This window comes from Budorcas taxicolor, chromosome 6 (genome assembly GCF_023091745.1).
Source record: "Budorcas taxicolor isolate Tak-1 chromosome 6, Takin1.1, whole genome shotgun sequence".
NCBI lineage: Eukaryota > Metazoa > Chordata > Mammalia > Artiodactyla > Bovidae > Budorcas > Budorcas taxicolor.
Genome location: NC_068915.1, coordinates 37,202,213 through 37,215,059, shown reverse-complemented (window position 1 = coordinate 37,215,059; position 12,847 = coordinate 37,202,213). Strand labels below are relative to the sequence as shown.

At 38.3% G+C, this 12,847-nt stretch overlaps 1 protein-coding gene across 1 annotated transcript in view; it reads left to right on the top strand.

Annotated features, from left to right (window-relative positions):
* PKD2 (polycystin 2, transient receptor potential cation channel) overlaps positions 1-4,846 on the top strand; it is a 64,072-nt gene extending 59,226 nt beyond the window's left edge. Inside the window, exons 13-15 of the mRNA XM_052642064.1 lie at positions 953-1,116; positions 4,079-4,226; positions 4,583-4,846. Of these exons, the coding sequence (XP_052498024.1) occupies positions 953-1,116; positions 4,079-4,226; positions 4,583-4,819 (549 nt within the window). The 3' untranslated portion in view covers positions 4,820-4,846. The remainder of the gene's footprint in view (positions 1-952; positions 1,117-4,078; positions 4,227-4,582) is intronic.
* The last annotated feature ends 8,001 nt before the right edge of the window (positions 4,847-12,847 follow it).

Below are 12,847 nucleotides of genomic sequence, written 5' to 3'. Positions count from 1 at the left end.
TATACATATACCCTCTCCTTCCTGAACCTTACTCCTGCTACCCACATCCCACCCCTCTAGGCTATCACAGAACACCAGGTTGAGCTCCCTGTCATGCCTAATAAGATTGAGCCGCAGATTTAGCCCTAAGCTTTCTAGTAACCCATTTGACGAAAACTTTGAGTAGTTATATACTTCCCAGTGTCCATGAGAATAAGGAAAAAAGATTTCTCAGAAGAGATAAATTTAGTTGTTCTCTAAATTATCGTGTATAATAAAATAAAACTAACCAAAGCCTTCCATTTGAATACTTACTATGAAACTGTTAAAAATAAGCTTACATGAGCTTTTATAATCAGAAAAAATAACTTAAAATTTTAACATTAACTTTAAAAGTAAATAGTTAAACACACCCCAGAAAATCCATGCTAATTGAAATACAGAGAATGCAAATGAATGTTACACAAAAGTTAGTTCCTATGAGAAGACAATATAGAACAGTGGGTTTGAAATGCTGCTGCACAAGACAATGCCCTTAAGTGGAAAAACTTCACCAGTCATAGTGAAATATGAGCAAGAAGACAATGAATAATATTTTCACGTGGCTGTATTTAGCCAAAATTCTTACTCTGAGATGGTATCCTTCCTTACTTCGTAGCTATTAACATGTGTTCCCTTTTATGAAAAGGTGAACACATATTTCTTCATTTACTTTTTTCTTTGCTTTTCGTATTTTTACTGTTCTTTCTTGTCCAGACAAGGAGTTAGCAACTTCTTGCTGGTCATTAAAATCTATTTTGAACATTTGCCAGTACGTGAAATTGAAAAGTGTGAGGATCACAGTCTGGTGTTAACCTCACAGGAATCCTAGGTGAATGGCACACACCCATTTCCCCTTTGTCCCAGTCCTCCATGAAGCTTCTGTGGGGCCGAGGGCTTCCTGCCCGTCACTCAGTGATCCCGTGTTCTTCAGGAGGACCTGGACTTGGATCACAGCTCTTCACCACGTCCCATGAGCAGCCGGAGTTTCCCTCGAAGCCTGGATGACTCTGAAGAGGAGGATGATGACGACAGTGGGCATAGCTCCAGAAGGAGGGGCAGCATCTCCAGTGGGGTTTCTTACGAAGAGTTTCAAGTGTAAGTGTTGAGGAAATGATAATTCGAGTTAACAAGGGGCTTCCCGTGTGGCTTGGCTGGTAAAGAATCTGCCTGCAATGTGGAATACCTGGCTTTGATCCCTGGGTTAGGAAGATCCTCTGGAGGAGGGCATGGCTACCCACCCCAGTATTCTGGCCTGGAAAATTCCAAGGACTGTATAGTCCATGGGGTCGCAAAGAGTCAGACACAACTGAGCGACTTTCACTCACTCATTCACTTGAGTTGACAAGAATCAAAATGACACTAACTAACTTCCCACCTCTCTCATTTTGTCTTTTCCATGACTAATTGTCGGTTCTTTTTAATAAATATTATTGGTGTTCTTTTCTGTTTATGAAAGTAATTTATTATAGGAATTTTCCATTTCATGTCTTATTCTTTTCAACTCCAGAATTTCTATTTAGTTCTTTTTAACAATTTCTCTTCTTTTATTGATATTTTCTATTTGATGAGGTGGCATCATCACACTGCCCTTTATTTTTTGTTTTTATTCATGACTTAATTTAGTTCTTTGGATATATTGATAATAGCTCTGTGCACTGCCTTGTCGTCTATCTGGGCCCTCTGAAAGGCAGCTTCTGTTGCCTGCTTTTTTACCCCCTGTGTTTGGGTCACATTTTCATGTTTCTTTGTGTGTCCTCATAATTTTTTTGAAAACTGGAGATGTTAAATAATATTATAAATACTTATACATTCCCCTTCCCCTCAGAGCTTGTTTTTGTTGTCATTTGTGTATTTGTTTTTTTAGTGGCGTCTATTTCCCCCCCATTGTGAACCTCCAGTGTCACTTCTCAGAGGTCACAGCCCGGGCCACGCACACAGTTATCCTGGGGAGACAGGACTTGCAGGTCTTCCCCTGGTCTCTCTGTTAAGCCTTCTGCCTCTGTTGATACTACATCTGCCTCTCAGTTCTCATAATTGTTGGCTGATGGGTCTTTGATTGTCATCAATGCCTTGGGATACAAATTGCTCCACAGTCTGATCCAGTGAAATTCAGGCGCCTTCTCACGGGGAGTTTTTGAAGCCAGTCTTTGGCTGACTTCTCTCTCCTGGTTCTCTCTGGTAAACTAGCTGGTAAATGGTTTAACTTGATGGATCTCATGGAGTGACCAGCCTCCTCTTAACTGCTTATCACCACAATCTCCATTGTTTTCAAGAACACTCTTAGGCTTGAATTTACCCAAAGTTTGCTCCAAATAAAGCCAGTTCACTTGGGGAAGCTTTGGAGCTCTGTTCTGTGGCCTGACTCTCCTTCCAGGCAAAACCTTGGTGTCACTGCTCCAGAGCTAGTGGGCCATTTCTCTCACAATGACACCCCTGCTTCATGAATAAGGCATGAGCCTTTGGTGTTCTCAGCTTGCCTTTCCGGGCATGGAAGAATCTACCCTTCAGCTGGAAGTTGAGTGGAAGAAAAGAATCCCATCTCTTCAGCCATTCTTGTCTGAATTAAAGTCTCTGCAGTGTAGATTTGGAGGTGGAGGTACAGTAATGAGAAATACTGACAGCCTGACCCTTCCTGGGAAATAAATATAGCCCTCCAATAGGAGCTGACAGAAGAGGGCTGGGTGTTCTTTGCTGACCCACTCCTGGAGGTGGTAAAGAATCCCCTTGCTGATTCAGGAGACGCAGAAGACACAAGTTCAATCCCTGAGTCAGGAAAATCCCCTGGAGGAGAGCATGGCAATCCACTCCAGTATTTTCCTTGCCTGGAGAATTCCATGGACAGAGGAGCTTGGCAGATTACAGTTCACGGGGTCATAAAGAGTTGGACACGACTGAGTAAGCACGCATATACCCCTAGGACAGCTCTGTCACACTGAGCTAGGGAGCAGGAGAGAGAGAGCAGATTATAGTTCAAATGTTACTCAAAAAAAAAAATCTTCTTATTGTATGCCCTTAAGAAAATTTCCAGAAATTTTTTAAAAATTAGTAATTTTCAACAGTTATGGTTGTTTCAATGGGGAGATGCCCTCCAGGGCCCTCATGCTACCATTCCAAAAGTTTTGTCTCCGTTTTTGAAAGTATTTATATAACATTGTGTTTATTCAAAAAAAAGGGATCATAAGTGAGCATACTGTTTTCTAACTGCTTTATTTACATTATAAATAATGTCATTCTATTTCATGATTAGAATGTAAACATCATTCTATTGCATGAAACATTCTGTCACAGTATAATTTCTGGTGTCTTCGAATTTTATTGTGTAAAGAAACAATAATATATTTAAGCAATCTTCTATTAATTTTTAACCATTTTAATGACCTACTGTTACTAAGCAGAACCCCAGAGAATATCCCTATAGTCAAAAATTACACATACACTTATTTCCTTTAAAACTTCTCAAAGGACAGCCTGGATGGGAAGAGAATTTCAGGGAGAATAGGTACATGTATATGTATGGCTGAATCCCTTTGCTGTTCACCTGAAACTGTCACAACATTGTTAATTGCCTATTGTTGTTTAGTCACTAACTCGTATTGGACTTTTTTGTGATCCCATGGACTATAACCCACCAGGCTCCTCTGTCCATGGGATTTCCCAGGCAAGTATACCGAAGTGGGTTGCCATTTCCTTCTGTAGGGGATCTTCCTGACCCAGGGATTGAACCCTTTTCTCCAACATTGGCAGTTCCCCCAATATAAAATAAAAAGTTAAAAAAAAAACTTTTCAAAAAAAATGGAATATCTGAAAGATAGATAGGCATACCTTTTATGGTAGACATACTTCTGATAAAATCTTGACTCGCAAAAGAGCTGTGCCAGTTGGCAGTCCCACCAGCAATGTATGAAAAATCTCTAAAGTTCTAGACTATTTAGAAAGTGTTTTAGATTATAATATTGTTTAAGGAAAAAATCTTAGCATTTCCATTTGCTAAGCAAACTGAGCTGAAAAGTCAACAACACAAGATATTTTTGCCCCTCTCAACTGTGGTTTCCTGCAGCCTAGTGAGACGAGTGGACCGAATGGAGCACTCCATCGGCAGCATCGTGTCCAAGATTGATGCTGTGATAGTGAAGCTTGAGATCATGGAGCGGGCCAAACTGAAGAGAAGGGAGGTGCTGGGAAGGCTGCTGGATGGAGTGGCTGAGGTTAGTGGCCATCTGAAACAGAAACACCCTGATTCTATAAAATATCAAGGTCATAGTTTAAGTAACCCTTAATCTAAGAGGATGTTTTTCTCCATACGTGCAAATCAGTGCAGATAAAATGATAATCCAGAGCTGTTGCTTTCTTAATACTCTTCACACTGATGATACTGCCTTCCCTGGAACCTCCCCTCAAAAAAAAATTGCTCCAGTGATTCTGAGAATTGTTGTTAAGACTGGTATTGTTCTAGCCTTACTAAAGTGGGATTATTGGATCCCCAGATTTCCGAAGGCAATTCCTAAATTCACGAATATACATCAGTCCACCTCAACACCTTATTTTCTTTTTCCTTCATTAGGATGAAAGGCTGGGTCGTGACAGTGAAATCCACAGGGAACAGATGGAACGGCTTGTGCGAGAAGAGTTGGAACGTTGGGAATCTGATGATGCAGCTTCCCAAATAAGTCATGGTTTAGGCACACCCTTAGGACTAAATGGTCAGCCACGCCCCAGGAGCTCTCGCCCTTCTTCCTCCCAGTCTACAGAGGGAATGGAAGGTGGAGGTGGAAACGGGAGTGCCAATATTCATGTGTAGGACATGTGTTCTTAATAGGTGAGAAGGTGCCTGTTCTGAGTTGCCATAACAAGTACACTATTTATGTGCCCTGACCACCATATGATGCTGGTCTTTGTGACCAATCATTAATTCTTCTGCACTTTAATTTATTTTTGATAAACTTTGCCCATGATCAAAGAAGATGTTTCTTTTCCTCATATAAGAAATTCAGGTGTAAATATTGAGTACAGAAAAAAATTCTTTGTAAAGTATATTGAGTGGTGTGCCCACTTGTTACCATGACTGAGTCTCCTCAGTTGACAATGAAGTAGCCTTTTAAAGCTAGAACTGTCAAAAGGCTTCTGAGTTTTATTTCCAATCACAAAAATCAGTATTGTCATTCTTGCTAAGTGTGTGAAGGAAAATAGGGGCATTCCTTTCCACTCAGGCTTAGCTCATAGGCTTAATGCACAGCTTTCTTTTAAGAAAGGAGACTTCTATTTTAACTACCTTCCTGGGGTACACTTTTCTAAAAGATGAATTGGAAAAGAATCCCAAACCATAGAATGGGTATGTAGTCATTATGCTAAAATTTGTATGAATGGTTATGATAAATGTTGAACACTATGTTTTTTTGTTATTTTATATCTAATGCCTGTGGGACTAACCATTTCACTTAATTTTTACACTATTTTCACTCTTATTTGAAATGAGCTGCATGAAACCATCAAAGGTCAGTTGTGAGTTAAATGTCATTTCTCACAATAATAGAGGAGAATTGGAAAGAGCCAAATCACTAAATTTGATGTTTTCCTAAGAATTAGTTTAATATAAAGATTTATCTGTATAGTCTTTTGCTCATGTGACTGAACTTATTTGCAACTAATCTAGGAAGATAAACTTACTAAAATTTTTAGGATGTATCAAAAGTTTTGATTCAGCAAATATGTTCATTTTAAACAAAATATTAAGAAATTTGGAAATTCATATAAAATATTATAAAACTAAGACTTGAGTTTTAGACTGTTTTAAGAATACAGAACTCAAATACTCTTGATCCTGCATTTCAAAACTAGAATTTATAACCTAAGTGGGATTCATTTTAATGAAAAAGAGTTTTGGTTATTGAAAGTTCAACCATCATCAGAAGGTATCAGCCAAAGTTTGAGTTTGCAGGGGTTTTTTTCGCCTCTTTTATTCATTAGGAGAGGGGCTCACCAAATTTATGGGGAAGAAATCTATTTCTTAACAAAAACTAAAAATCTTATTTTTCAAAACTGTTATGTATGCTGACCTTTTGAGAGCTAATGAGACAAGCAAGAGAGAATGCACTGGTGAATAATTCTCACTTGGAGAATAGCAGAGAGACCTGTTTCTCATACTATAGCTTAAATTCACATAGTTGCTTATTTAACTGGTAGACTTTGTCAGTCAAATTTTCAAAGAAAACGAGCAAAAAAACCTTTTTAAGCTGTCTTCTACAGAAGTGATACAGATTGCATTTCTTTAACAGTTATTTCCTATGGCTCGTCTCCATCTTTGCTTTCTTTTGAATATTTTTTTTGAGTAAAGTTCTTTATAATTAGGTACTAAAATTTGCATTCCAGGGATATTGAGTGTACGTATTTATGTATGTGTACCATGTTGTTACATGTAAACAAGCTTCAATTTGAAGTGCAGCTATTATGTGGTATCCATGTATATTGACCATGTGCCATATACCAATTATGGTCACTAGAAAGTCTTTTTATGATACTTATTATTATTCTGTTTCTTTGTTTCACCTGTAAAAATTTGCAGAGTTCTTTCTTTTTACCCATAAGTTACATTTTTTTCTTCAGTCATGAAGAATTCCCGCCTCGTCCCTCCCCTATCATCTTCCTCTTTATATTGGTACCATTAAGAAACTGTTACATATGTAAGTCTCAATAATTGGGAATTTCATTAATGTGTAATACTGAGCACTTTACTTCTTAATAAAGACTTGATATAATAGCAGATATAAGAGTTGGTCTGTTTCTTAAGTAGAAGCAATTGGGTGATTTGTTTTCTGTCATGAAACTAATAGTAAAAGCTTAAACCTTGAAAAAGGTATCTTTTTATGTTCAAACACAACAATGGACTCATTACTTTTTCTGTAAGATGTACCTCTAGTAAATTATTCTAATGATTACATAATATTTCCTAGTATACAGCTACCACATTGTACTTAACCATTCTGATTGGCTTCAATATTTCTGCTATTTCAAAATCTTGGTTCATAATTCCCTTGCTGATTTTTCATTCTTTCCTCAATGGGTACATGAAAAGAGTTGGAATGTTGAGTCCCCGGCACATATTTAATTTTACCCAGGACTGTCAGGTTGCTCTCCAGAATAATTGCAGCAGTCTACAACTTCACTAACTGCATTAAAGTACCAGTTCTACCCACACCCTTACCAGCATTGATACCATCCAGCTTCCCAAAATCTTTGTAATGGAATGGTTTTGAAATAAGGTCTTATTCTATTTGGCATTTCTCTGATTGCCTTAGTAAGACTGAACACTGCCACTGAACATTTGGATTTCCCTTTTTGTAAATTGCCTGTTCACATCTTTAAAATAGTACACTTTGATCTAACAGGAAACAGGTGTGTTTTTGTTCAGTGCCCATTTTTCCACTGAGTCATGATCTTTTTTGTTGATTAGCATAAGTTCCTCATGTGGCTTAATTATTAATCCTTTATTGGTTTTGGACTCTTAATATCTCTCATCTGACTGATAATTGTTTCGAGGTTTCCTTAGTTTTCATGTAGTGATACTTGTTACTTATTTGTTAGTTGCTCAGTCATGTCCATCTCTTTGTAATCCCATAGACTGTAGCCCACCAGGCTCCTATGTCCATGGAATTCTCCAGGCAAGAATACTGGAGTGGGTTGTCATTCCCTTCTTCAGGAGATCTTCCCAACCCAGGTATCAAGCCCAGGTCTCCCACACTCCAGGCAGATTCTTTACCATCTAAGCCACCAGGGAAGTTACTTATCATTACATGCAGTGATATCTATCAAAAACAATTTTTTTTTGCTTTTTTGTGTTTGGGGATTTTAAAGAGACCTTTGTAAGGTCATAAACTTATTGAACTTATAGTTTTATTTTCACATTTAATAAATCTTAAGAGTAACTTTGCATAAGGTCCATAGGAATTTTTTACCATATAACTGAGCCAGTTTGTCAACACTCTATTAAATAAGTCATTTTCCTCATTATTTCATGGCATCACTGATGTATTTCAGGTCATGTTAATATACCATGTGTCTATTTTTTAATCCTTTAAACTGATCTATGAATGTTCCTATACAGTAATTTTTATTATTGAGTTTGTAGTGTGTCTTCCTTCATATGTGCTAAAGTTTTCATATATATTCTCCTCTTTGGCCCTCATTTTATCAACTAGGCTATTTTCACCAACAGTTATTTTTCCATATAAATGTTAGAGTTTGATGGGTTTCTGGGTATGTGAGTGGGGGAGGAGGAAAGAGGGAAAAAAGTCCTGCTTAAATTTAATTGGAATTGCATTGAACTTATTGATTAGTTTGGGGAGAATTGGCCTCTTTATAGCATCAGAAACATAACTCTTCATTTTTATTTATTTATTTGGCTGTTCCAAGTCTTAGATGGGGCATGTGAACTCTCATTTGCAGCATGTAGGATCTAGTTCCCTGACCAGGGATAGAGCTTGGGTCTCCTGCATGGGAGCACACAGTCTTAGCCACTGGACCACCAGGCAAGTCCTGATGTAACTCTTCATTTATTCAGAACTTCCTTAATACCCTTTAAGTGTTTCTTTAAATTTCTTAAAGATTTTATGTACTCTTTAATGATTTTATTGCTACCATGAACAGTATCTTATCTTCCATTAAATTTTCAAGTTTGTTAATGATGAGATAAAGGAAAATTGCTAATTTTTTACAAATTAATCTTACATATATCATACTTGTTGAACAGTTGAGGCACTCTTAAGTTGAATGCAGGGTCTGCAAACTTTTCTTAAAGGGCCACATAGTAAACATTTTAGGTCTTATAGGCCATAATGTTCTCTCCATTGCAACTACTTTGCCATCATGGTGTGAAAGTGATCACAACCAATACAAATATGAATAAGCAGAGCAATGTTCCAGTAAAATTTTATTTATATAAAATAGGCAGTGGGCTGGATTTGGCCCTGATCTGATGCATAGAACACATCCTGGTGGATGGCACCACTACAGTCTCCGCCACAGAGGTCAGGCATGATCTGGCCCTAGCATGATGCCAATAACCACTGTGATGTCCTATGGAATATGATAGGAATCACTAAAATGTAATGAGCACATCCTATGCACCAGGTACTTCTAGTCACTTTACATGTATTACTTTAATCTTCACACCTCTATGGAGGTAGATGCTAGGAGTATCCCTATTTCATGGATCCCTATTTCATTAATCAAATCCACAGACCTGATAAATGGAGAAAAGGAGGAAGTAGTGGAAAATTTTGCGTAAGTAACTGTAAAGATAAACAGTTTTGCACATGTTTGGCTTCTGCACGTGTTTGCAAAAGCGACACCCCACCCCACAGTTTGGGTGCTGGTACTATTGTAGTATGTTCCAAATCTCAGCAAGGAAATATTACTCATCTGTCACAAATTATTGGGCTAGTCACAGTTTCTGAAACTCAAGTTTCCTCATCTGCAAAATGAAGTCGGAACAGCTTGAGATTTTCTAAACAGTATACAGCCAAGCCCAAAGTCCTTAAATCATTCCCTTTAATCATTGAGATGATGCCTCAGCTTTACTGCTTGGAAAGGGGGGGCAAACCGAGAGGCCACATCCTCACTGGACTAGAGCAGTATTCCTTTCAGCTCTTATGATCAGAAACCCATGCCCGCTGTTCTGTGGGGTTGCCAGGCAAAAGAAAGATTCTGCAGGTTAAAAAGGTTTCAAGATCCAGTGATGATAGTGAGCTCATTTAGTTCTAAATGTGATTCTGATACTTATGTGGATACAAGATAGATGGCTTAGAACACAGACATTACACAGTGATTCTTGCATCAGGATCAAATCATCACAAATGTAGATTAAATGGTCTTAACTCCTTATTATAACCCTCAGTATTTCCCAAAGAATCACCTGGAATTTCCAGGTCCACTCCTCAGAGATTCTAAGTCAACAGGGGAAAAAAACAATAGTTCTTTCTTCCTTTTTCCCTTTCTTACATAAGCATCTCAGATGATCTTGATTCTCATCAGGCAAGCCTGGGAAACCCCACCCTGCTGCTGCTGCTGCTGCGTCTCTTCAGTTGTGTGCGACCCTATAGACGGCAGCCCACCAGGCTCCTCTGTCCACAGGATTCTCTAGGCAAGAATACTGGAGAACCCAGTATTCCCCAGTTTTGTTTTTTTTCCTTTTTTTTTTTTTTTTGCTGTTACTTAGGGTAACAAAAAAAAGTGGAGAAAATGTTTAGAAAATGAGTTACTTTGATTTAGAACATAAGTATTTTATGTTCATTTTGCTCAGTGGCGACAAAAGGTTACAATCACCATGTGAGTCAACCATTTTTTAAAAATGTGTATATAGAGACAGAAGGCCAGGAGGTACATTAAGTTGGTAGCCATGTTTGGCGGAGTTCCAGGTATTTTTCCTTTGCGCTCTTTAGTCCACTGAGGATAAACACGTATCTTTGAGAGTGAGGTGAGGATACTGACTTTCTCCTGCACTGTTTTTTTTTTTTTTAATGCTCAGTTGTGTCCAACTCTTTGCAATCCCATGGACTATACAGTCCATGGAATTCTCCAGGCCAGAATACTGGAGTGGGTAGCCGTTCCCTTCTCCAGGGGATCGTCTCAACCCAGAGATCGAATCCTGGTCTCCCACATTGGAGGTGGATTCTTTGGCAGCTGAGCCACCAGGGAAGCCCAAGAATATTGGAGTGGGTAGCCTATTCCTTCTCCAACAGATCTTCCCAACCCAGGAATCAAATCGGGGTTTCCTGCATTGCAGGCAGATTCTTTACCAGCTGAGCTACCAGGGAATCTGTTGCAACTATTCAGGTTAGCTTAACGAATTCCTATGAATGGAGTAGATATCCTTTGAATTAGTTTTTTTTTTAATTAGTCTTAAATCCTCAGGCGGAGAAGGCAATGGTAACCCACTCCAGTACTCTTGCCTGGAAAATCCCATGGACGGAGGATCCTGGTGGGCTGCAGTCTATGGGGTTGCACAGAGTCGGACATGACTGAAGCGACTTAGCAGCAGCAGCAGCAGCAGCAAATCCTCAGAAATAAATGAATGCTGGCTATTATTTTTACTCCTTCAGTTGCTCTGTGGGGCTTTCAAAGAAAAGTGCAAGACGACTTGCTCTGGAAGGTTCTGTGGCATCTTGGTTGTTGTTATAAAAAAGGATGGAAGGAAGGGGGCTATTCATGGGTTTAACAACCTGGTGGCTTTTATTTTAAATGAAAGTAATTTATTTATCCTTTTCATTATCAACTAGTTCTTCTGACATGCAAGAAAATAAAATCAAAATTCAAAAGAATATAGACATTCTGAAATAAATCTCTGTAAAAAATTTTTTTATTTTCTACTTTATAAGACTTGCCCTTTCACTTACATTTTTAAAAAGTATTTATTTGACTGCACTGGGTCTTAGTTGCAGCCTGAGGGATTTTAATGGTGTGCAGCTTGCTAGTTTGTGGGATCTTAGTTCCCTGACAAGAGGTTGAACCCACATCCCCTTCATTGGAAGGTGGATTCTTACCCACTGGTCTACCAGGGAAGTCCTATACTTTTTAAAATGTTTCTCAACTTAAAAATGGTTAAGATGGTAAATTTTATGTGTTTCTTACCATAATAATTTAAAAAAGAAAAAAGATAATTGTAATACAAAGGGAGGGTAAGTAGGACAAGATATATTTAAATTCTTACTACTTTTAGAAGTAGGTATTAATATTTTGGCTTTACTATCTCTTTTGTTAAGTATATTTTGTATATAAAGTATAAATATGTATTTCTGTCTGTACACAGAGAACTGTGTAATATGTTTCTCCCTGTGTAAGGAAGAGTATATATAGAGAACTGTGAGTAAGCCAGGGTTATGTAAAAAGAAAGAACTATACCAAGTAGAGGAAAAAACTCACTAACCCTATCAGTTCAGTTCAGTCACTCAGTTGTGTCCAACTCTTTGTGACCCCATGGACTGCAGCACGCCAGGCTTCCCTGTCCATCGCCAACTCCCAGAGCCTGCTCAAACTCATATCGATGGCATCAGTGATGCCATCCAACCATCTCAACCTCTGTTGCCCCCTTCTCCTCCCAACTTCAATCTTTCCCAATCAGGGTCTTTTCTAATGAGTCAGTTCTTCGCATCAGGTGGGCAAAATATTGGAGCTTCAGCTTCAGCATCAGTCCTTCCAGTGAATATTCAGGACTGATTTTCTTTAGGATTGACTGGTTTGATCTCTTTGCAGTCCGAGGGACTTTCAACAGTCTTCTCCAACACCCCAGTTCAAAAGCATCAATTCTTCAGCACTCAGCGTTTTTTATAGTCCAACTCACAACCATACGCAACTACTGGAAAAACCACAGCTTTGACTGGACAAATCTTTGTCAGCGGTCCTACAGTCACAAAATAATCAGGTAAAAAGGGGTTGTGATGATGTATTACAAGATGATGTATTAATCCAATGTCATAAAACAAGAAAAAATGTTCCTTAAAGTCCAAAGATGAAACTATAATGCTATGCCCCTGGATCGATGTTGCAACAACATGGCAGGGCACCCACTGGCACGAACTGAGATTCCACGATGACCGGCCATAGCAGGTCTACACACTGTTTCCTCAGCTTCACTCACTTCCTCTAATACTGAAAAGTATTTACTTTTAAAAAGGGAATAAATTAAACAGAATATCCTGAACTGCATCCTAGAACAGTTAAAGAATATTGATGGAAAAGTAGTGAAATCTGAATAAAGTATATAGTTTAAAAGTAATGTATCACTGTTAATTTCTTAGTTTTGACATGGATCATGGTATACAAAATGTTAACATTA